The sequence below is a fragment of the Myxine glutinosa genome, chromosome 4, assembly GCF_964187855.1.
Source record: "Myxine glutinosa chromosome 4, kmMyxGlut1.1, whole genome shotgun sequence".
Lineage (NCBI taxonomy): Eukaryota > Metazoa > Chordata > Myxini > Myxiniformes > Myxinidae > Myxine > Myxine glutinosa.
The window spans coordinates 118,121,038-118,146,791 of NC_136264.1; the positions used below are offsets into that span (position 1 = coordinate 118,121,038).

General features: G+C 42.2%; 1 protein-coding gene across 4 annotated transcripts in view; it reads left to right on the plus strand.

Annotated features, from left to right (window-relative positions):
* LOC137425121 (filamin-C) overlaps nucleotides 1–23,415 on the plus strand; it is a 182,622-nt gene extending 159,207 nt beyond the window's left edge. For all 4 annotated transcript variants that reach the window (XM_068113228.2, XM_068113230.2, XM_068113229.2 and 1 more), the window contains 13 exons: nucleotides 1,953–2,126; nucleotides 3,449–3,610; nucleotides 3,749–3,952; nucleotides 4,203–4,355; nucleotides 4,458–4,580; nucleotides 5,580–5,846; nucleotides 5,951–6,088; nucleotides 6,327–6,442; nucleotides 7,031–7,163; nucleotides 7,477–7,653; nucleotides 13,102–13,320; nucleotides 19,262–19,477; nucleotides 22,737–23,415. In XM_068113228.2, the coding sequence (XP_067969329.2) occupies nucleotides 1,953–2,126; nucleotides 3,449–3,610; nucleotides 3,749–3,952; nucleotides 4,203–4,355; nucleotides 4,458–4,580; nucleotides 5,580–5,846; nucleotides 5,951–6,088; nucleotides 6,327–6,442; nucleotides 7,031–7,163; nucleotides 7,477–7,653; nucleotides 13,102–13,320; nucleotides 19,262–19,477; nucleotides 22,737–22,924 (2,270 nt within the window). In that variant the 3' untranslated portion in view covers nucleotides 22,925–23,415. The remainder of the gene's footprint in view (nucleotides 1–1,952; nucleotides 2,127–3,448; nucleotides 3,611–3,748; nucleotides 3,953–4,202; nucleotides 4,356–4,457; nucleotides 4,581–5,579; nucleotides 5,847–5,950; nucleotides 6,089–6,326; nucleotides 6,443–7,030; nucleotides 7,164–7,476; nucleotides 7,654–13,101; nucleotides 13,321–19,261; nucleotides 19,478–22,736) is intronic.
* The last annotated feature ends 2,339 nt before the right edge of the window (nucleotides 23,416–25,754 follow it).

Genomic DNA, 25,754 nt, shown 5'->3' on the forward strand with positions numbered 1-25,754 from the left:
ACAAAGATAGCTCGGATAAAGATATCTCTGATAATGATATCTCTGATAATGATATCTCTGATAAAGATATCTCTGATGAAGATATCTCTGATGAAGATATCTCTGATTAAGATATCTCTGATGAAGATGGCTCAGATAAAGATAGCTCTGACAAAGATAGCTCTGACAAAGATATCTCTGATAATGATATCTCTGATAATGATATCTCTGATAAAGATATCTCTGATGAAGATAGCTCTGATAAAGATATCTCTGATGAAGATATCTCTGATGAAGATATCTCTGATAAAGATGGCTCAGATAAAGATAGCTCTGACAAAGATAGCTCGGATAAAGATATCTCTGATAATGATATCTCTGATAATGATATCTCTGATAAAGATATCTCTGATGAAGATATCTCTGATAAAGATATCTCTGATGAAGATATCTCTGATGAAGATATCTCTGATGAAGATATCTCTGATAAAGATATCTCTGATAATGATATCTCTGATGAAGATATCTCTGATAAAGATATCTCTGATGAAGATAGCTCTGATGAAGATATCTCTGATAATGATATCTCTGATGAAGATATCTCTGATAAAGATATCTCTGATAAAGATATCTCTGATAATGATATCTCTGATGAAGATATCTCTGATAAAGATATCTCTGATAAAGATATCTCTGATAATGATATCTCTGATAATGATATCTCTGATAAAGATATCTCTGATAAAGATATCTCTGATTAAGATATCTCTGATGAAGATATCTCTGATTAAGATATCTCTGATGAAGATGGCTCAGATAAAGATAGCTCTGACAAAGATAGCTCTGACAAAGATATCTCTGATAATGATATCTCTGATAATGATATCTCTGATAAAGATATCTCTGATGAAGATAGCTCTGATAAAGATATCTCTGATGAAGATATCTCTGATGAAGATATCTCTGATAAAGATGGCTCAGATAAAGATAGCTCTGACAAAGATAGCTCGGATAAAGATATCTCTGATAATGATATCTCTGATAATGATATCTCTGATAAAGATATCTCTGATGAAGATATCTCTGATAAAGATATCTCTGATGAAGATATCTCTGATGAAGATATCTCTGATGAAGATATCTCTGATAAAGATATCTCTGATAATGATATCTCTGATGAAGATATCTCTGATAAAGATATCTCTGATGAAGATATCTCTGATGAAGATAGCTCTGATGAAGATATCTCTGATGAAGATAGCTCTGATGAAGATAGCTCTGATGAAGACATCTCTGATGAAGATATCTCTGATGAATATAGCTCTGATAAAGATATCTCTGATAAAGATATCTCTGATGAAGATATCTCTGATGAAGATAGCTCTGATAAAGATATCTCTGATAAAGATAGCTCTGATGAAGATATCTCTGATGAAGATAGCTCCCCCCCCCCCCCCCCCCCCATTACATCGATATGGTTAACGGAAGAGTAAGCTGAGCAGCAAAAAGTGGAAAGTTAACTACTGAAAGTTTAACAGCAAGAGGTGCACAAAGTGATGCGAAAAGTTCAAAGTGACCTGAAGCTCAGACTTGGAGATGTTAACATGAAGTGAGTTCGTAGATGACCACATGCAACTTTTTCTACAAGAGACTTTCTATTGAGGTGGTGGTAGAAGAGCATGATGTCCCTGACATCTGCCCTACTTGCAGTGATAGAGAAGCAGTTTTAAAGATTCGGCCTGAGGATGGGTAGTGGCAATGTTACGCAGAGCTTTCACTACCACGACGTCAAGCAGAATACTCGATGCAGCAGCCGTGGTCTACAATGGTGAACACTACAAACTGTACTGTGTACAAATGCCTTGTAAGGATTGCAGGAGTGAAAATTGATGTTTACATTATTTTTGATGTTAACGCTTGAGGATAACTTAATCTTATCTCCAGGACTTAGATGCTTATCGCTGTCTGCACAGGTGGTTTGTCTTTGGCAGTGGAGGGCCCATCCAAGGCTGAGATAACGTGCACGGACAACAAAGATGGCACGTGCTCTGTGTCCTACCTGCCGACTGCACCAGGAGACTACAGCCTTGTCGTCATGTTTGATGACAAGCATATCTCTGGGAGTCCCTTCACTGCCAGGATCACTGGTATGTCTAATGTGGGATGTTCAAAATCTTTCAATGAACGAGATGCTCACAATAAGCAAAAGTTGCTTCAAACAAAATCCACAAGTTTTCACAGGCACAGTGTGTGCGCATGTGTGTGCAATGCATGTGAGCGTATAACTGAGTACATCCGTTTTGGACTACATCAACCTTTTGGGACCACTGATTAGATTAGTAGCATGGATTAAATCTCTGTGAACAGAGCAAATTCATTTGGTTGGGTGTAACTCGTGATCCGAGGGTGAGAGTCGCTGTGTGCCAATGCTAATTGCAGGATCGACAACCACGCCATCTCGTAATGCCAACTTCTTTGCTACCTGGCCCGTATTAATATTCCATGTAAATGCTAAAACTTTATTCCAGATCCAAAATCTTGGGAATTAATGGGATGTTTTTAATCTAGCTCTGATAAGATATTGTAGCTTGGATAGAAAACACATGCAGGACAAAGACATTGGTACACAGTAATTTTACATTAATTGTAAGGACTCATTTGGACAATGGACAGAATGTATGGAATTTTAACCTCGGATCTGAGCAAGACCGAGCAAGTAGAGGACGGGGAAGACCGAGAAAGACTTGGCTAAAGATGGTGGAAGAAGAAATGCGGGCAAGGGGGTTAACAAGGAGAGATGCAGAAAATAGGGCAAAATGGAGAAGATTGTCATGGGGCCCGCAAGGCTAACCCCCGCTCTAGCAGGGAAAATGGCCTTAAAATGCCTGTTGTTGTTGTTGTTGTTGTTGTTGTTGTTGTTGTTGTTGTTGTTGTTGTTGATCTGAGCAAGAGTCATCGGTTCAGATAGGAAATGCTGAACATTTCAGATTATCTTGCGAACACAGCTGAAGACGTTCACCTGCATAAAAATAAATAAATAAATAAATTACATTAATGAACAGGATTAAATGATTAAATTGATGTGTGGGAAAATTACCTGCCTCGACCTGGAATCGAACCCAGGTCCACCAGAGGACCTGGGTTTGATTCCTGGTCTGGGCATGTAATTTTCCCACATATATCAATTTAAATAAATAACTCAAAATACATTCGTATATTATTTGACTAATTATGTAAATGTAATACTTTTTGACTAATTATGCACATATAATATTTGAAGAAAAGTGAAAACGTCAGAGAACTATTTTGTCATTTGTAAAAAAAAAAAAAAAAAAAAATGTAATGCCTCTCGCAATACAACTGTAACATCTGTGGCTAAACGAGAGTTGAAAGTCAGGTTCTCAAATCAAATATTTGGAAGACATCCTGAGGTTGTTTTTTAACTCACAGAAGATGTATTGTGTACCAGGAGACAAATCTTTGAGGACTTCGCAGCTGAACATGGGTGGTTGTCAAGATATAGCGCTGCAGGTCCTGGAGAATGATCTGAGCCAACTGTCAGCCACCATCACCTCTCCATCTGGGCATGAGGAGCCTTGCTTGCTAAAGCGTTTGCCCAGTGGACACATCGGTAGGGTGGAATGCTTTGGTGCTATTCCTTGAGCTCACATTCAAGCGATTCTGTTGCGTTCAACCAATTGCTCAGGCGTGGACCTGGCTGTGTATTTATTTTTTTGATAAAAAGGAGAATGAACGCATGTCATTGCAGGTGTATCTTTCACACCCAAGGCTGTGGGTGAACATTTGGTGAATGTGAAAAAGAATGGGTGCCACGTAACCAACAGCCCCTTCAAGGTGATGGTGGGAGCATCAGAAATTGGAGATGCCGCTAAAGTAAAAGTTGCTGGGCCTGGCTTACAGGAAGGAAAGACCTTTGAGATGTCATATTTTACAGTGGATACACGTGATGCTGGTGAGTGGTCTTGATGCAAATTTGCATTGCTTCTGAATATTCTTCTTCTTTGTCCCATATTGTTATCCACCGATACCACATTTCAAATTTTACTTGCTTTATTTTATCCTTTACATTTGGTCACACCATTCTATATAAATGCTCCATTGAATACAATGACTTGTTTCGATAACTCCTCAAATATTTTGATTGACTTTTATATCAAATAAAAACTCCAAATATGCGAATCTAAACTGTTGATTTTTGATAGGTTACGGTGGGTTAAGCCTCGCCATCGAAGGCCCAAGCAAGGTTGATATCAACTGTGAAGACTTGGAAGATGGAACGTGCCGCATCTCGTATTGCCCTATGGAACCAGGAAACTACATCGTCAGCATCAAATTTGCTGACGAGCACGTGCCAGGTGCACATGTAATTTGTGGATCATTTGAAAAATCGTATAGTTTTGAAAAGAGAACAAGAGCTTAACTTTGACAATTTGATGACTTCTATCTGTGATCTCCAGGCAGCCCATTTAGTGTGAAGGTGACTGGGGAGGGCCGCATGCGTCAGATGGTGACACGGAGGCAGCGAGAGCCTTCTGTGGCATCTGTGGGCAGTATGTGTGATGTGACCCTCAAAATTCCAGGTCAGTGGCTTGTCGTGTGGCTTCATTGCATCTTCACAGGGATTAAGTATCATAGAGGAGCTAGTAAATGTATTTGATGATTTTTGGGGGATTTTTTTTCTTCTTTTTCTCTCTTAATTACCACCCTCTTTGCCACCCCCTTTTCTTTTGTATATGAAATGTCCAAATTATCCTTGATCAACTGATACAAGTCCATCATGGTCATTCACATAACCGGTCAATCTCTAAAAGGTACATTGATGTATTTGGAGAGTAGCTATTGTATGAATGAGTAGTGGTGCCCCTGAAGCTGTCTCCTTTTCCTGCCATTTTACTGGCTGCTGATATAGCTGGCTTTGAACAAGAAAACACACACCACAATGGGAAGAGAAGACCAAGTGATGACGTTACTAAAAGTATCAAATGCTTGAAACCGCTGACCTTGGTTGTCTTGCTAGTTTATTTCTTAGGCTTCCTCCATTTGTGGCCTTGTTTCGAATCCAGCTGCTAACCTTTGTGTCCTCTGCCTCTCCCACCTATATTTTCCTTCTCCTTCCTACTGCTGTGCTTGCTGTACTCAGGCGTGTGGAGGTAAGGTGTGACGTGTGCCGATGCTGCAAACTTTGCTGCTTTTAAAATCTAACTGATGCTCCTCTCACTCTGCTTTATTCTCTTCCTGGTATTTTTCTTGACAGCTTCTTAAAATAGCTCTTCAAGACCAATTAGGAGAGAAAAATATACCACTCTTGAGCTTTGCTTCAATTACTCTAAGAAGCATGATAGCGTTTTGAGTTTTCATCTTTTGGTGATAAACTTCGATTTATTTATTTATTTACAAAAAGATCCCAATTTAAGCTTGAAAACATTACAGATTTTTAAATAAAATAATAGATTTTAACATAAAATGTTACAAGATAAATTGTCCAAGGAGCAGAAAAAAAAATGCAGGAAGTCAAGACAGGCAGTCAATATTAATTAAATATGATGATAATTGTTTTGCCTAATGTTTTCTTGTACCAGAAATCGACAAGGCGGACCTTTCAGCAGAAGTGACAAGCCCATCGGGGCATGTACAACCAGCCGAGATTAAGGATGGAGGTGGTGGAACTTACAATGTCCGCTTCGTTCCGGTTGAAATCGGCCCACACTCCGTCAGCGTCAAGTATCGTGACAGGCACGTCACGGGCAGTCCCTTCCAATTCACTGTAGGACCACTGGGTGAAGGAGGACCCCACAAGGTGCGTGCCGGTGGTCCAGGACTGGAGCATGTGGAAACAGGAATACCTGGTAAGTATGGCAAAATAGTATACCTATACCCCATTATACTTCATATTTATTGTTCTCTTCCTCACAATCTGTCCTCGGTCTCTTATTGCAATATTATTTTGTAGCTGAATTCAGCATTTGGACAAGAGAGGCTGGGGCAGGTGGTTTGTCTATCGCCGTCGAGGGACCGAGCAAGGCAGACATTTCGTTTGAGGATCGCAAGGATGGTTCCTGTGGGGTCTCCTATGTTGTTGAGGAACCAGGTGGGTGATTGCAAAGGTAAAACATGTGGTTATGCCAATAAAAGGTTGTTCAAGGTTAAAAACTGGGTGAAAGATTAGTTGGCAAAAATAGTCGATTTTGACTTTGTGCTTTACAATAAGCATAAACTAGGTACAGGTCTTTTCAAACGATGACAAAGTTCTTATGGAACATTCCAGTTTTGAAGAAGAATGTCTTCTTGTTAACACTTTGCCACCTCCCTACTTCCCTTGCACACAGGTGACTATGAGGTGTCGGTGAAGTTCAATGACGATCACATTCCTGAAAGCCCATTCCTGGTGCCGGCCATCGCCTGCTCTGACGATGCACGACTCCTCACCGTCACCAGCCTTCAGGTGAGGCACGAGAGGAGCGTTTGTGTGGCTCGGCATACTGCATTGCAGCCTTGCCCAGCACAAAATACCCAAACAAAACCTCCTCACCTGCCTCATCCTCTGAGCTGCCTTTTCTGGCTTTTGTTTGTTGCTGTTCCACAGCAAATGTGCAGCGAGTCATTTCTCTTCTTCTTTTTATCTTGTGGAGAGAATTAATAGCTTGCAACACTTCAACAAGGAGATAATTCCTCGTTATCCTCTACCTCCTTTTCAACTTTCACTTCTTGCTTCCATGCATGGGATTTGGCAGGTGAATGAGGGTTGGGAGATGGGGTTTGCTGGGTGCGGGGAGGGAGAATCAGGTGATTTGTGCTGCCTGCAAACGCTTCTCTGGTGTCTCAGGCCGAGGCGGGTGATTGGGCTCTGGTGGTATAACAAACAATATTTGATGCTAGACTGTCGTTTCTTGGACCACATGGTTGAAGTTTCCACTTTGAATACAATATACAAGAGTAGCAACTTCATCAAAAACACAATGGTAGGGGAAAATAACTGCAGATAAACTTTGCTAAAGCTTGTTGGGAACTATTCTGACTTTTCACCCAATAGGAATCGGGGTTAAAGGTCAACTATCCAGCATCATTTGCAGTTCACCTCAATGGTGCAAAAGGTCTCATTGACGCAAAAGTCCACGCACCCTCAGGAGCTATAGAGGAGTGCCATGTGTCCGAGCTCGAACATGGTAAGTTTTTATTTTATTTTTAAATTCTTTAAAATAAATATTTATATTATTTAATATAATGCTGTCTTGCTGTTCTTGAATCATTTTTTTTTCGACAAATGTTAATGAGATCCAATTGTTTTAGGTTGTCATCCTGGAATAAATCCATTTAAATAATCCAAAACTCAATTTTTATTTTTTTTAATTTTTTTTATGTTGAAGGCTCCAGTCACCTTAAATCTGATGTAAGCCTTCATGCGTGTGAACTCTATCGGATGTTTTAAACTGTGCCTTCTTCTCTCTTCCTTCCTTGTGGCACTGGCCACTCTTGGAGACAAATATGCAGTGCGGTTCATACCCCGGGAAAATGGCGAGCATACGCTCGCTGTGAAATTCAATGGAAGTCACATTCCTGGAAGTCCATTCCGTGTGCGCGTTGGAGAACCAGGGCATTCTGGGGATCCAGGACAGGTCCTGGCATATGGGCTGGGTCTTGAGGGAGGCACCACAGGTGGGTTGAGTTATCAAGCATTACATGATGGCAGAGTGTAGTGGTTACATCTTGGTGTATGCTCCTGCTGCCTAAGCACACTATTTTGATTTTGACTTTTAGTGAAGAATTTTAATCTTAAACGTTTCAAAACCTTGGGTATCTGAATATATATATATATATAATTGGCATCAATATATATGAAAAGTCTGTCAGCCAATCGTGCAATAAGCACTTGACGTCCACTGACGATCCATACCTAATTGTAAATGTCTTGGATTAGGGGAGTGGCATGAATTATTATTGTTATTACTACATCTGATATATTGGGTAGAAGTGGGGACAGGTGGATTGGTGCACATGCAAACACACCTGCTCTTAATGTTTGGGCAATCAGCTATAAACCTCAGAGCATATTACCAAGAAGGTAACTTTTTTAAGGCAACTGGAAGATTATGCAGAGATTTTATGTCTGATTGACATTTATTTTGAAAAAATTGTGTTGTAATGCAAGGACATTTGAAGAAGGATCACATCAGTAAGCGCATTCATTAAAGCAATAGCATTGCGGTAAAGCAGTTCTTTTTAGGGGCGACACATGGCAAGGGTAAGTTGATGGGTATGTCAGGACTTGACAGGTATTTGAACCAAAATATATATTGTGCAAATTACTACATGTGCCATGTCAATGCCCCAATATAGATGAGAAGGAGTTACCCAGATGTGGGCCTACAGAAGTTTGTGCCTTATGGCATCATCTGCATGCTCTTGAATAATCCCCACCTTTGTCCCATTGCCTGACAGCATCTAATCTGAGACAATCAAAATTAACCCATTAGTATTGTTAATAAAATGGATCATCAAAATAATAATGTACTCAACTTAGAAAGCAAAATTACCACAACAGCTACAGGGTGATTCACAAAGGGATAAACACCTGGTTAAGCCTGACGTTTGACTAAAAGTGATAGAAATTTTAAATTTACTAGAGTGAATATATGAATGAATGATCGTTTTAAGGCCATTTTCCCCGCTAGAGCGGGGGTTAGTCTTGCGGGCCCCATGACAATCATGGTTCCCTGTTTGAGGCAATGTTTTTATGGCCGGATGCCCTTCCTGACACCAACCCTTGGTCACACTCTTTCGATGTGCAGGGATACGGTGTACCTATTCTAAATCGGGGTACACACCGTGATCATTCATCCCAGCAAGCTGGTACTCAATTTGCTGACCTCGGAAGGATGACAGGCTGAGTCAACCCCCCTGGCGTTAATTCAGCGATCGACCGGGATTCGAACCCAGGATCCTAGGATCCCAAGCCGGCACCCTAACCACTAAACCAACACCAGGCTCTTAAATTTACTAGAGTGCCGGTGATAATTCGCCATCTCTTTGCAAGGGACACCGTGGGATTTTTGACGTCCTCCATCTTATACTTGCAGACAGAGCACCTACTTTATCATCCATCCAAAGGATGGCACACACAGGGCCGGTGCTACCATAAGGCCAACTAGGCAGCCGCCTAGGGCGCAGACATCAGAGGGGCGCATTACTGCATCTTAAAGGGTCACAGTTTTATACAAATTATTGTTTTAAGACCGGACACAGTATACCGAGTGCCCTTTAGTTCAAAATGATTTGTGTGCTAAAATATTTTCTTTTGTATTTGCGAAAGATAATCAAAGATTGATTATTTAAAATTTTGATTTTGCATATCTAAAACTTATTGCTCAAACCAAAAACTGTTTTGTTTATCTGTAATTTCCATTCACACACTCATAAAGGGACCACTTTCTTTATTTTGCATTGCAAACCACATGTAGTCATATTTTTTTTAAGTGAACCCATTTGCCCCAAAGCGTGGGGTAACAGGGCCACTGCCATATTTATGGATATTGCGCCTTTAATATTGGTGCTGTTGGCATCTTACGGTACTTATTTTTGCAATTTAAAATAAATTTAGCAGTTTCAAGTTTTCTGCTTTTTATTTTTTCTGCAAGACATCTGTTTTGAATAATCGAAGTTGGCAAAAAAAAAATTGGGGGGGGGGAGGGGATGGAAGTAGCTGGCCTTGCCTAGGGCGCAAAATAGTCTGGCGCAGGCCCTGGGCACACATATACACACCTCACCCTTCATACGGAGCACCTGGGTGACAGTTTATAGCTGGGTCGGGATTCAAACCCAAGTGAGACTGCTCAGCTGCAAGTGTGCATTGTATCCTCTCAGCTATCCTGACAACTCTAAATACTACTTTCTATTATATTGTACTCGCAGAGAAACCTGCGGACATCGGCTGTCCCCCTCCCCCTCCTGAGGAGGGTAAAGGGTTGTCGTGCAATGGTATACTCGACCATGTATGCAAAAACAGTCGGTGCCACGACCAGGGGGTGTGGTTATTTGAGCCCTGAAGAAAGCAAATTAAAAAGAGCTGTTGTAATTTACTATGGTGGTTCAGAAGTTATTTACCTTGGAGGAATCATGATTTAAAAGACCAGGAGGATACTGGGATAGGGCAGTCGAGGCAACTTTTTGATTATGGCACCAGTTCAAGCTTTCACCAGGAAATTGGAGCACATGACAGTATTGACACGTTGGTCATCCGCCAAAATAGTAAGGTGGCACATCATTGTTGTCCTGACATTGAACTGCACGTCTCAGGCATTAACGTCTTCTCTGTTCAGCTCGCATGGCCTTTACGTTGTTCATCACGCATTCTTGCTCCGCGGTGTTGTTGCCTCTCCCTTTCTTCTGCTCTCACACTTTGATCTTGACTCATTTCTGTTCTGCAGTGTTGTTGCCTGTCTTCTGCTCTCACAGCCTCAAGTAGCTCTTCATGCGCTGCTGCTCACTGCCATTGATGGTGTTCTGTTTTCAGTTCTTGTGACTTCCAGTTGTTCCTCGGTGAGGCACGCACAGTAGCGCTGCACACGTTCACTCGTTCTTGCTCAGCAGTGCGTCTAAAAGGGTGACCGGTGATTGCCCTCCTTTCATCCCGGGTTTTCACGCCACTTTTATAATGGCCGCGGTCTGACTTGCACTGTTATTTACCATTTCCAAATCTGAACCGCACACAAATCCGATAATCCAGTAGGAAAAACAGGGTCCATTAAACAAAGGCATGGGAAGGACAAGAAGCAAACACACTGATCAGTATTCTTTATAAATTTCCTTTCTCTGGCACCCTCCATGCCTCTCTGAGTTCTCTCTCCAGCTGTTCTGTCTGCCGTAGGCCTCAACTCAACTGTCTGTTTCCACCCACATCTTGGCCTTTATCACCTTGCAACACCAACGCATATCTGTGTGTCCATTCTCTGCTTTTTTTTTCTTTTTTTTTTTTTTGTATACAGAGTCGAGGCTCGTGAAAGAGCTAACATTTATCAAACAAACAAATCAAACAAACAAGTAAACAAAGTATATAAAAATGGGAGCGGTCGACAAGATGGGGAGAGAAGGGGAGGAAGCACACAAACACAACATTTGAGGGCAGGGACATCGGGAGATGTGTGGGAGGCAGAGGGCCTGGGGGGAGGCAGGATAGGTATAAAACGGAAGGACACCAAGGACTTCCAGGAAAGAAGACAAAAGTCACCTCAAAAAAGTAGATTTGGGGTGAAATTAGCGGGGGTAGAAAAGATCAAGGTTTTGGATTGGGGAAGATGAGAGATGGTGGTGAACAGCCGTTTTAAAGACCTGGAGGGAGGAGTGGGATTGAAGAGAGTGAGGGAGTTTGTTCCAGAGGCGGGAGAAAAGAGGAATGAAGGAGTGAAGGTGAGCAGAGAGTCTTGATTTTGGCAGTTTAACCATAAGAGGGTTGCAGGCAGATCTTGTGCGACCTGTAGGAATATTTGGGGCGGCAGAGCCCAGAGAGAGCTGGGGGAGCAAGGCCGGAGAGGAGTCGGTAGAAGACGGAAAGACCACCAACCTGCCTGCGGTGAGCAATGTAGCAATTTAGCAATGCATCGTTGAAAGAAACCATACGCCATCCAACTTCGTTTTTCGGCGTACAGATAACTCTAATGAAAATCTGACGCTCTGTCCGGATCGCCCTTTGAAACAGGATGGAAGCCTGAGTGGTGGCTTTGGTGAAGCGGCAGTAGTTTTATATTTTTAAAAACCTCCTTTGAGGGCACCAATTTCCCTCGTCGTGCTTTTTAACCATGCTGGGATTATTGGCCAAATAATGAACCACAAAACCAGCTGACACAAGTTAATTGAAGTAATCAGACTTAATAAATGTGGAAGGGATATTGGAGGAGAGAAAAACACATATCAACAGCAAATACAGTACTGACCGAGATTATACAGTTATGATTTGCCCGCACCCATGGCCGCTTACGTAAACCATCCACTCGACAAACGTGACGCACTAGGGAACTACACAACAAAGATCATCGGCATACCCAGAGGTTATAGCTTGGCAACATCCATGGAGGCAGTGTGCTTCCAGTCCCAGAAGGATGTTACTACTCGTTCTACGCATCGACTGAGGAAGGAACAAGAAACGCAGCTTGTTCGGAAAAGTGCGTCTCAGGAGCCCTCTCTGCAAGCTCAGCACATCCAGCAGCACCTAGGCCAATGTTTGTCAATCATAAGCACTTTTATCATCTCTCGATCTTGAGTGCTTTATCTTCGTCTGCCGATCTTTCTAACTGCTGCATCTCGTGCTCCCTTTCACGTGCCTTAAATGCATTTTTCACGTCCTGTGGAAATGCTAATTGCCAGCTGCTGGAGAGTGTACGACTGATAGATTGAAGGGTCCAAGTAAAATTTGTCTAGACATATTTCGAGAAGTTGTAATCTTGTACTCAAATACCATACTCCTCCGATGCTACACATTTAATATTTAAATATATATATATATGTACTAGCCGAAACCCGTGGAACACCACAGAAGGGAGGATGTGGTGTATGGATAGAGTGTACCATTATGGATGGCATAGGGGATTTGCTTGTCCGAGTAAGAGTTAGGAAGAAAGATGAGAATGAAGAGTGCGTATATGAACAACGATCGCCGACACCGGCACAAATGCATGCTCTGGATTGTCCACTCAGTGGACGGCTTGCTTTCGCCTTCGCCTGTCCAATCAGCGGACGGCTTGCTTCGCCTTCGCCCAGCAGACGCCAATACGATGGCGTCGTAAGATGGCGTCGTATCGGCAGTTAATCGGATGCTTTTGGGCCCCAACGTCGGCGAATTCAGATTTTTCGAGTATGGCTGTCCATGATAAACAAAGAGCGCGGTTCGTAGATCGTAAATCCATTAGTGCCGTGGGCATTGGGTCACTGGGTGCGGCGTAAAAGGGATAACAAAGTCGAGTCCTTACGCTATTATTATATAGATACTGTTACCCCCTTTAACCCATATCACATCCCTGCAACAATACTGTATTGCTTCATGTTCCATTATGTTACATGTTATACCAAAAATAATATCTTCAAATGTAGGCTTCTACTCTGTTTCCGCCCCAGGTGCGACTGCAGAGTTCACTGTTGACACAAGCAGAACCGGACCAGGAACCCTCTCTGTCACCATTGATGGGCCATCCAAGGTTAAGATGGACTGTGTCGAGGTGCCAGAGGGCTATCGAGTAACATATGTGCCAATGGCGCCAGGCAGTTACCTCATCTCCATCAAGTTTGGAGGGCCTTATCACATTGTTGGTAGCCCATTTAAAGCCAAAGTTACAGGTAAGGCTTGGGACAATGGCATGTCATATTTAATCTTTGGATTAAAATAAACTGCAGATTTTCAAGTTTATCAACTTCCTAAAATGGATCGACTCGTAAACATCCTTTCCAACTCTCTATTCCTCATGTGTGCCAACTTCAACTGCCAACATGCCAGCTGACTGGGTGTTGGCTTTGTACCAACCAGCCATAGGTATTGCTGTGGGTTTGAACCAGTCTGTAAATTTTTCAACCTGGATTTGTGCAACTGGAATGTTCTCCTTTTTACACCTGGTATTATTGACTCACCTTCCATCCAACCTCTCATTTTCCTCATTGGATCACTTTATTGTCAAAGCTTGTGTGTGTGTGTGTGTGTGTGTGTGTGTGTGTGTGTGTGTGTGTGTGTGTGTGTGTGTGTGTGTGTGTGTGTGTGTGTGTGTGTGTGTGTGTGTGTGTGTGTGTGTGTGTATCTGGCTATTGTTCAAGTGTAAGCTCAAAACCAAAGAATTTGGTTGGTTGCACAGGCCAACTAGCAGAGAATACAATCTGCCCTTTCACAAAAGGAATGGACGACCATCTCCATAGCATCTGATGTTGATGCCATCTCACTCAGAATACTTCCACAAGAACTTACTATCATCATGCGCTGGTTTATTGCATCCCATCTTTTGGCCATCGTATTCATCCTTGTGACTGTGGTACACTGAATCCTTTCATGAAGCAGTTGCAGTCAAGCAGTTTGCATTCTCAACATGGAAGGTATACCTGACTGAGGGCAACTTTGGTTCACTCCTCAAGGCATGCATCAAGTGCGTCCATCCTAAGGAAAGCTAGAAAACGTCATGCTAATCTCGTAGTTTAACACTACAGCTATTCAACTTCCTCGATACTGGCGAATTGTCCATCTCGGGGGTATGCTTCCCCTCCATCCCCTCGCTCATTTCAAACGACCTCACATATAACTCCACTCGAGACAAGGCAGAACCTCACAAGTCAGTCGTGTACCCAAACCCATCTACTCGGTGCCCATCTTACCCCCTCAAGTCCACTGCTTTCTTGACTGTCTTTCATACCCGTGAAAGTAGAGGAAGTTCTGGCCAGCCTCAATTCTTCATTGGCAATGGTCCATATGGCACCAGTAGCCATGTTCTGAAATGCTGGTCTTGCTTCACCTGTTATTATTTGGCCACATTACTCTCAATCACAAGAAGGATGCAAAAGCAGATCTTCAATACAGGTCAGTAAGCCGACTTGCCATTAGAAAGCGAAGGCATGGAAACCATTGTTGCCAACATAGTCTTGTCTCTTTTCAAACTGAATCTCTAACCGACAGTTTGGGTTATGTCCAGCTCACTCGACCATGGATGCTACTGCATGCCCAATGCCCATAGCTGTATGACATGGATATAACCCAAACTGTTAGTCAGAGACCCTATATCTCAAAGTAACCCAAACTTATCTCAAGCAGCCAGCTCTGCTTGTCAAGCTCGTTGCCTACAGCATACAAGTCCACCTTCTTACTGGGCTTTCTGACTTCCTCTACTTGCACAGATAATGCATTGCTATGAATGGAACCCTCTCCTCTCCCATTGGAGGTTGGAGTCCTTCAAGACAGGGTCTTGAGACCAGTATTGTTCCCCATCGAGATAAACGGTCTCCGATGCTCTGAAAAACAATCTGTTTTTGTAGGTGACTCCACTGCCAGCCCCTCCTCACCCCCACACCTCCACCCACCCCCACTCGCCCTCCTCGGTGACTCCACTCCCAGCCCCTCCTCGCCCCCACACCTCCACGCCCACCCGCCCTCCATCACACTGGCAGGCAGACAATAGCGGCATCATTCTGCTGATCTTGAATTGATTATATATTGGTCTGACAAGTGAACATGTCTTTTGATGCTGGAAAATTTCGTTCTTGCCCTGTTGCTCCAGAAGGATTATAAAATGAACCCTGATACCTAGTTCCATGGTCAGCCATGTGAAGAGGTAGAGTCTCTTGAAATTCTAGGCCTCACCGTCAGCCATGATATCTCCTGGGCTGATCAGATTGAAAAGTTGTCCCCCAAAGCCACGCACAGATGAGACGTTCTCCTTCGTTCTAAATAGTTCCTTGATGAGGAGTCAGAACTGCCCACAGCCTACAAGATCATTACCTATAGCTCGATGGAGTACTGCTCTCCCCGAGGGGCAGGTACTCAGCATTACATCTGACTCTCCTGAAATCTCTCGTATGCAGAGCACTCAACGTTTTTGCAATCTCCAGTGATGAGGTAGAAGCACAAGGGCTCTCGCTCTCACATCAGACTCGAGTCTAGATTCCCCTGCTCTCTCTCATCCCTCTGACCTCCCCCAATCCCTCATGGAGAAACTCCCAAAATCCAGGTTCACTGCACCCCTCTACACTGTGTTCCTCTATTATTTTTAATCTGTGTAGAACCACCTTCTTGATCACAAAGCTGTTCAATACCACCTTTTCCCTCCAGGGCTTCATGCAGGTGATGCACTACAACTTAATATCAACCATCATCCATACTCGCACTTATTTCTACCGCCATTAACCTGACTAAACCCAACCCTCTGACTTGCTGGTTATTGTACCCCTCTCCCATCCCACCTTCTCCCTTCCTCCTCTCCCATACGCCCTTTCCTTTCATCCACCTCCCTTTCCTCGTTGTTTTTTGGTATACAGTCAAGGCTCCTGGAAAAGCTAGAACACTGAATGAATCAGGACGCAACAGAACAGAAGGCGTAGTAGAGAGATGGTGGAAACGCCAACAGCAGAGTTAAATGACAAAATAGAGGGACACTTGGACAAACAATGGCTGTGGGGAGGAAAGAGGAGTAGAGAAGGACACATAGGGTGGACAAAATGAATACAGAAGCAAACTTTCAGGAAGGAGAAACCAGAAATTTGGAAGGATGTGGGCTTAAGGGAGGGATGGGGTTAGTGGGGGGTATAAAAGATCATGGTTTTAGACGGGGGATGATCTAAGATGGCGATTATCGACGGAGGTCTTAATAATCTTTGTCCCGTATTCTTTGGAACTTCCTCTTCAGTGGCACTATAAGTTCAGAATGTCATGTAGAAACGTAAAACATCGAAATAATAAAAATAACAGGTAAAATATGGAAGATGGACTAAACAAAAAATGGCTAAGAATTTGCGAGTTCTTAAAATTTAAGACCCAACATGCAAATTCTTAACATTTCAGATCAATTGGATGAAAATTTACGATTTTATGTGACGCTGACCTTTTGACTAAATTATTAATTTTTCTTCTCCATATTCTCATAATAAAGCTTTGTTGAAAATTTGATGACAATGCTCAAATTGTAAATTAAAATTTCAAGTCTATTGGATGAAAATTGATGATTGTAGGTCACGATGACCTTTGACCTTTTGACAAAATTATGAATTTCTCTTCTTCATATTATCATAATAAAGCTTTGTTGAAAATTTGATGACAAAAGCTCAAATGGTAAAGTTACAGCTCAGCCAGACTCACAGAAGTCATTGCAAAACCCCGTCTCCCACTTCGCGGGGGAAGGCTAATAACACTGATCAGCAACGAATTGGTTAACACACGCATTGCGCATGAACTAACACCAAATTAATTCAACGTCCTAAGAAGATACATTCTTTACATTGATTTCTTGTACACAGCATCAATATCTCATCGAGTTACAATACAAAGGACGATTGATCCGAAAGACAGCCAACAACGGAGGTATTGTCTGCATACTTAATAAAGTTTGATAATACATACTTAATAAATGTCTATTAATAACTTTGATAAACTTGAAGATATGGAGGGAAGAATGACATTGAGAATGTGGGAGTTGGTTCCACAGGTGGGGGAAAAAAGAGGAGCAAATGAGTGGAGGTGAGCAGTGATTCTGGATTTTTGGGGTTTCACCAGTAGGGGGTTGATGGGCCATATGCACCCTGCAGGAACCTAGGTGTTGGGGGAGGAGGGGACACAAAGCAGGGAAAGATCAAAGGGGGCAATACCACAAAGGAAGTGGTAGAAGACACAGACCACCGACCTGTCTGCGACGATAAAGTGATCGGCCCATAGACTCGGCTTCATCGTGGGAGATTCCAATGATTTTGAAAGCCTTGGTTTCCACAGCATCAAGCTGAGCTTGATGTGAGTCAGGAGAGCCAGTCCAGATGGGAGAGAAGTACTCACTCAAGCTTCAGATCAAGGCCTTGTAGGTGGATATGAGTTCAGGTGTGCCAATGAAGGACTGTACGGCGGAGGATGCCCATTAGGTGGCTGGCTTTAGAGGCCAACTTTGAAATGTGGTTTGACCAAGCAAGATCATGGCTGTAAACCCAGGATTTTAATGAGTGAACTTCCTCAAGAGGATTGCTAAGAAAAGTAGATGGGGGTCGGAGTGGGTGGAGGTTGCCATATGGTCCTTTCAAAGAGAGTGAGTGTGAGATTTGTCAGGATTGAAAGACACATTCCAAGTGTTTGACCAGCTTGTAATTTTGTCAAGGTCTTGAGAGAGGGAAGAGACTGCAACCTGCCTGTCTGAAGGATGAGGGGGATGTCACAGCAGAGGGTCATCAGCATAGTGATGTGACATCACCTTTACTCCGCACCTATTTTGAGTCATCAGCAAATAGACAGAGGATTTTCCAGAGAGGCATACATCCGGCTGTTCTGTCTGGTGGACAGATCCAGACAGATCGTTGATAGATTTGGAATTTGACTGGGCCCAGAACACTCTTTTGGGGAACTCCAGCCTTAATAGGGAGATAATATGAAAGTATTTCGTTGAGAGCCAAATCCTGGCTATGTGAGTCGAGGAAGTTAGTAAGCTAAGTGTGGAGATGGCCTTGGATGCTATAGGCTGAGATTTTGGATAGCAAGAATGGGTGGAAGATGGGAAGATGGAAAGGAAGAGGAGCAGACTCCAGACAAACTCTCCTTCCTTTACTCCTCTCCTCTTCCTCCCCCTCCCTTTCCTCCTACCTCAATTCCTCATCTCTTCCTACACCATTTCCTCATCTCCTCCTACACCATTTCCTCATCTCCTCCGACACTATTTCCTCATCTCCTCCGACACTATTTCCTCATCTCCTCCTACACCATTTCTTCTTCTCCTCCGACACTATTTCCTCATCTCCTCCTACACCATTTCTTCTTCTCTTCCTACCCCATTTCCTCATCTCCTCCTACACCATTTCTTCTTCTCTTCCTACCCCATTTCCTCATCTCCTCCTACACCATTTCTTCTTCTCTTCCTACCCCATTTTCTCATTTCCTCTTACCATAAAAATCTTACCCTATTTCCTCCTCTCTTCCTACCCCCTTAACCCCTCTCCTCTCCTCTCCTCTCCTCTCCTCTCCTCTCCTCTCACTTATTTGCTGTTTGTTCGTTCCTCAGCTTCATTCCAAATGTCCACACTGTAATTTTGTATTTCTGCTTTGTCATCTCGTTCCTCCATGAGCCTCATTCTTGTATATGAATGAATGATCGTTTTTAAGGCCATTTTCCCCGCTAAAGCGGGGGTTAGCCTTGCGGGCCCCATGACAATCATGGTTCCCTGTTTGAGGCAATGTTTTTATGGCCGGATGCCCTTCCTGACGCCAACCCTAAGTCGCCTCTTACGATGCACAGGGATACGGTGTACCTGTTTTAAATCGAGGTACACACCGTGATCATTCATCCCAGCAAGCTGGTACTCAATTTGCCGACCTCGGAAGGGTGACAGGCTGAGTCAACCCCCCTGGCGTTAATTCAGCGATCGACCGGGATTCGAACCCATGATCCTCGGATCCCAAGCCTGTGCCCAAACCGCTAAGCCAACACCAGGCTTGTATATGAAAAGCTAAAATAAAAACTGTGTTCGCATCATATGTCACTGCAAAAGTAGAGATTAATGCCCATTTAAATTTCAGTATAATTTACAAAACGTCATCCTAAAAACTTCCTCTCCTATACAGGAACACGACTGGCTGGAGGTCACAGTCTGCATGAGATGTCATCTATGCTTGTAGATACAGTCACACGCTCCACCAGTGCGGGACTCTCGTCTGCTCCCTGTCCTGTGGGACCTCGCTTTTCCTCTGATGCTTCAAAAGTTGTATCTCGAGGCCCAGGTCTTGCACGGGCCTTCTCAGGACAGAAGAACAATTTTACTGTGGATTGCAGCAATGCAGGTATGAGGGAGTATATCCCCATATGGGATCGAGCACATCTACAGTTCCTTCAGAAAGTATTCACACCCCTTGACTTTCTTCACATTTTGTTGTTGGTCTGAATTTAAAATGGATTAAATTGATATTTTGTCACTGATCTACACATAATACACTATCATATCAATGTGGAATTTTTTATAGACTTTTTTTACAAAATAATTAAACATAAAAAGTTGAAATGTCTTGTCACCAGGTATTCAACCCCTTTACTATGACACTCCAAATTAAGCTCAGGTGCATCCATTTTCCTTTGATCATCCTTGAGATGTCTCTAAACTTGATTGCAGTCCAACTGTGGCCAATTCAATTGATTGGGCATGATTTTAAAAGAAACACACATTTCTAAATAAAGTCCCACAATTGACAGTGCATGTCAGAGCAGAAACTCTTCCATGGAGTTCAAAGAACTGTCCGTAGAACTCAGCGATATAATTTTGAGGAGGCATAGATCTGGGGAAGGGTATAAAACAATTCCTAGTGTTGAAAGTTCCATCATTAGGAAATGTAAAGAATATGGAACTACCCAGACTCTTCGTAGAGCTGGCCGTCCGACCAAACTGAGCAACCAGGCAAGAAGGACCTTGGATCAGTGAGGTGACCAAGAACCCAATGCACTCTGACAGGACTACAGAGTTATTTGGCTGAGATGGGAGAACTTACCGGAAGGACAACAGTCTCAATCACTTCACAAATCGAGGCTTTATGGGAGAGGGGCCAGACAGACGCCACTCCTGAGAAAAAGGCACATGACAGCATGCCTGGAGTTTGCAAAAAAGCATGTGAAAGACTCTCAGTGCATGAGGAAAAAGATTCTGTGGTCTGATGAGACGAAAATTTAACACTTAGGTCTGAATGCAAAGCACTACGTCTGACAGAAACCGAGCACAGTTCATCAACCATCTAACACCATCTCCACCAAGAAGCATGGTGGTGGCAGCATCATGCTATGGGGATGCTTTTCAGCAGCAGGAACTGCAAGACTTGTAAGGATAGAGAGAACAATGAATGAAGCCAAATGTAGGGAAATCCTTGAGGAGAACCTGCTTCAGAGTGCAAAAGACATTAGACTGTGGTGAAGATTTATTTTCCAACAGGACAATGACCCCAATAATACAACCAAAGCAACACTGGAGTGGCTTCAGAACAACAACGTGAAAGTCCTTGAGTGGCTCAGCCAACGCTCAGACTTGAATCCCATTGAGAATCTGTGGAAAGACCTTAAGATTGCTGTTCACCGACACTCCCCATCCAACTTGACAGCGCTTGAGCAAATCTGAAAGGAAGAATGGGAGAAACCTCCCAAATCCAGATGTGCAAAGCTGATAGACATACCCAAGAAGACTCAAAGCTGTAATCACTGTCAAAGGAACTTCTATGAATTATTGACTCAGGGGTTCAATACGAATGCAAATTAGATATTTCAGTATTTCATTTTCAATTATTTTGTAAAAAATTCGAGAAAAAAGAATTCCACTTTGACATTATAGGGTATTATGTGTAGATGAGTGATAAAAAAAATCTCAATTTAGTCCATTTAAAATTCAGGCTGTAACACAACAAAATGTAAAAAAAAAAGTTAAGGAGTGTGAATACTTGAGGAACTGTATCTATAATAAACATGCAAAGGTTGTGTATGGCTGTATAGGTCGAGGGAAAGAAGAAGAAGGGGAGGGGGGGCATAAACGACGTTTTGGAGACCTTTTAACAGAAATATATTGAAGATAGGAAGGGGCTATGTAGGGGAAATGTCAATTTCACCATATTTCTAGATGCAATAAATAAGTCAGTCCTTATAGGTTTCCTTATGCTGTCATTTTAGCATCTCAAGTACTTGAGGATTTGACGTATGAGGCCATTAATATCCACTAAAATGAAAAAGTAAATTTATGACTACATATTTTGAATCAGAAAATTAGCAATAATGCTAAGGGAATGATTGCTTCAACAATGGTGCAAGTGATAAGGTATGAATTACAAACAAAACGTTTTATGTCTCCGCCCCTGAAGGTGGCCAGAGACAGTTTTCGGGTTGTCCGTCCTTGCGGGCTAAACGTTGTTTTTCTCAGCAACCACGTGTCCGATTGAAACGAAACTTTCAGGGTAGGAGTGACACCGTGCAGAATGTTTTAATGATAATTGTGATGTCATAGGTCACGTGGTATGGCAGCCATCTTGGATTAAACGCAAATAATTACATTATTTCTCAGAAACGGCTGAATGGGAAAATTTGAAACTTGGCACATTGGTCAAGTACTCCCAATGGGGAACAAACGCATGATCATGATGACATCATAGGTGAAGTGGTATACCAGCCAAAAATGTTTTAATAGAATAATCATAAAAATCTGAAATTGCATGCACATGATCTATGACCCATTTGTATTGAAATATTAAATTTATGACATCATAGGTCACATGGTTTGGCAGCCATATTGGATTTAACCTAAAACCTATAAAAAACGTCTCCCAAACCACCAAGTCGATCGACTCAACTTTACGTGTGTCATTGACTAGGCATGGCGATTAAAAGTTGATCACGAAAATATAATTGGTCACATGGTGTGGCAGCCATATTGGATTGAAGCAAAATAGTAAATAATTATATCTCTGAAACCGCTTACCCTATCAATGCGAAATTTTACAAATGTCATCTAACACCATTGATGCATGTAGTTTGAAAATTATGACATCGTAGGTCACGTGGTTTGGCAGCCAACTTGGATAGAAAAACAAACCTTATCCGATCAACATGAAACTTCACAAACATGATCCCCTACCCATGCATATGCAGAGTGTGCATTTTTTAAGGTCATATGTCACGTCGTGTGGCAGTCATATTAGCTTGAAAGCCGATGTTTTTAAAAATCTCTTCTCTGAAACCACTTCACCGATCAATGTGAAACCTGTCCTGTCTGGTGTGAAAATGAGATACGTGAAAACAGCTGAAGGGACTTAAAATAAAACTTGTTTATTTTTAGGACAGTGAACGAGGGCATCTACCCATTGTGGGACTATGCAGAGGCATATTGGCGACAGTCACATTGCTCTAATTATATTTTTTGATTTTCTTTTGTTTCTTTACATGCAATAACTCCACAGTACACAATGTTTAGTCACAAATATCCCTCTATAAATAATTGTTAAAAATAAACTATTTAGCGTTTTACCCTGCTCCGCCTTTATTTGGAAATGCATCAAATCAACTGCCAACTTTCTTTAGGAACCAACATGTTGCTGGTCGGAGTACATGGACCTCACACACCATGTGAGGAGGTGTACGTGAAGCACACAGGAAATCGACACTATTCTGTGACTTATACAGTGAAAGAGCGTGGGGACTATGTTATGATTGTCAAGTGGGGTGATGATCACGTGCCTGGAAGCCCATTTCACGTAACAGTACCTTAATATCTCACTAGGAGAAGGCCTTTCGACATTCCTCAGCCATTCCTCAGCTCTAACCTTGCTGTTCACACCTATTATATCCTCACTCTTCACTTCCTGTTTTAGCTCTACCCTTTTCAAACCCTCAACTTCCTTTTCTAACTTTGCCCCATGTTATCCTCCAACTTTCTATCAGCCAATTAACTTGAGGTTTATTTTCTCTCTTTATCCCCCAACCCCTTGATAACCCTTTCCTTTTTGTACGAGGTCTAACGTTGGCCTCAAATCCAAGCCAAATGGATTAAACACTGCAGCTTGATTGTTTGAGTCGTCAAAGGGGGAAAACATTCACATGTAGTTAAGTACAGCATGCGTGATCACTGGCTTTTGTTACCATTCACTGTCTGCAAGGTTGTGACTTCATGCTAGAAGATCACACCTCATCTTTGCGTTAACTTGTCATTGCAATGTACTGGGATGTTTTCACACAATAAAGTTTACGAATATAAAACGTACCCTCTTACCAGCACATTGGGGTTGTTTCTCCAAAATGGCATGTTTTATCAGTTCAAGGTGATAACTTGCAAGTTGTGTCTGTGTCTGGGAAGTAATATTTAGATTTTTCTTTACTTTGTTCGAAAGTGGGAAAAAATTTATGGAAAGCTCAATAACAGATGTATGTTACCACTTTAGAATGCTGTGCCACAAATGTATCGTAAAACTCCAATCGTACAGCTTTTACCCTGATGCTGCAGACTCCTGTTTGCTCTGGGTGGAAATATGATTCATCAGGAATCCCTCAGGATCATACTGCACCACCTCTGCTGATTCTGCCTAAGCTGGACTGTCATGTGAATCTTCAGGTTTTGATTTGCTAGATCCGTATGAGATTGAGGGCGAAGATAATCAGGGAAATAACGCAATGAAGGAAGGGAAAAAACAAAAGTTTATGGGGAGAGCGGAATGCATTATGGATGGACAAAGGTTGGCAACAGGATAAGCAGACAAAGGTATATTTTTAGTGCAAATGTTTCTTTATTGCATGAAAATCTAATCTAACAGGTGAATTTGCATTAAACAGTAAAAAAAAACATAAGAAATGACACTTTTCTCTGCAGGTTATTTTGACTAAATGTCTAGATTGTGCTGTCGTGCTCTCCCGCTGTATGTGCAAATAGACCTGGTGGCCGGTGATCATCTATCTGAGCCAAATTCTGAGTGGTCAAGGGTATGCAACCCACAGCAGTGATGACAACAATGTTATACCTATCCACTCTACCGCCGAGCCCCTCAAATCTGAAGCATTGCTGCAACTATGACCAACATCATGTACTATATACAGAGCATCAGTTCTGCCAAAGTTTCTTGGCAAGGGTTATAATCCTGGATGGGTCACCACACTGACACAGGATACACGACCGTGTGCAGGAATTTGGAAATTGGCCACGATCCTGGCGAGCGCTCATCTACTCTTCATGGAGGAAACCGTAGAATCTTTAACATCACCAACGAATGCTGGCTCTTGAGATGCCCAGTTCAACGTCGATCCAAGGGACAGCACACGTTGATTCAAGCCAGTTTTAGCTTAGGTTGAGACGAGAGATACAAACCCAGGTTGGACAGCTCAGAGGTGAATGTGCATATCTCCAGGTTATCCTGGCAGCCTTCAATTATGGGCTACACAACTATTTAGCTAATGGTGGAATTTGATCATTTTGGTGTCCTACCTCTCCCCCACTCCCTGGTTTGTCTGGTACTGTCTAGCCTAGCTCTATTCCCGTGAACTTTATCGCTCATGATGACGTGCAGGGTACTAGGTGAGGGTACCAACCCAAAGGCTTGCTTTTAGTCAGGTTCACTATGTTAACAAATATAATTTCGTTCACAATTTTGGGAGATTAGCAAACCTGTACATTTTTGGAATCATCGGAGCATGGAGAATCAGAAAATCAATGTTGGCATTTGCACAGACACCTGCATGGCCGCCATTTTGGATTTTCAAAATGGCCGCCATAAAATACTTATTTTGTGCGATCTCGGCTTCTAGTCAACCTAGATTAAATATGCTAATCCTATGTTTTCTGGGTCAAGGAATCCAATAAAGGCCTCAAAATAGTGCTCAGGATTATAGAAAAGCAACAAACAAAGGTAATTGAAAACCATTGTCTTTATATTTGTGATATAACTGTATTACACAATACATGATATTGCAAGTCCTTTGAAGTTATAGGTATGGGTTTATAAAGCAAGAAAGCAGCCTTGTTAGTATCAGATTGAACTATACACAAAGAATTAAGTTAAGCACCCCTACACAACGAATTAAGGTAAGCACCCCCTAATATATATTCTTTGTGTATATGTATACATTGGCATATATTCTAAGGTATGTGAGATCAAATAATGATTGGTATGACATTAGTTATTGACGTTATTGACGTCACTTACACGTTATTGACATTACACGTTATTGACGTTATTGACGTTATTGACGCAAAGATCGCTAGAGGTCTTCTCAGAACAATGACTGTACGTTAGAAAACATAAACGTCATCCACACTGTCCGTGATGGACCTATAGCTCCATACTTAAATTGAGGTAAAAATATGCCTAAAATTCCCAAAAAATTTCACCTTAAATTATGCAGAATAAAATATTGAAAACGGCATGATTGTTATGTTTTTATGTGACCATAATATCACTTCTCCAGAAAATATAGCAATATCATGGGTATATTACACTGTTTTGACGACAACAAACTTGTAATGTGCGAGGTTGTAAAAAAACGGGGGGGGTGCTTAACTTAATTCTTTGTGTATATAAGTCCTATACACTATATACAGGATCTACTAGGTCT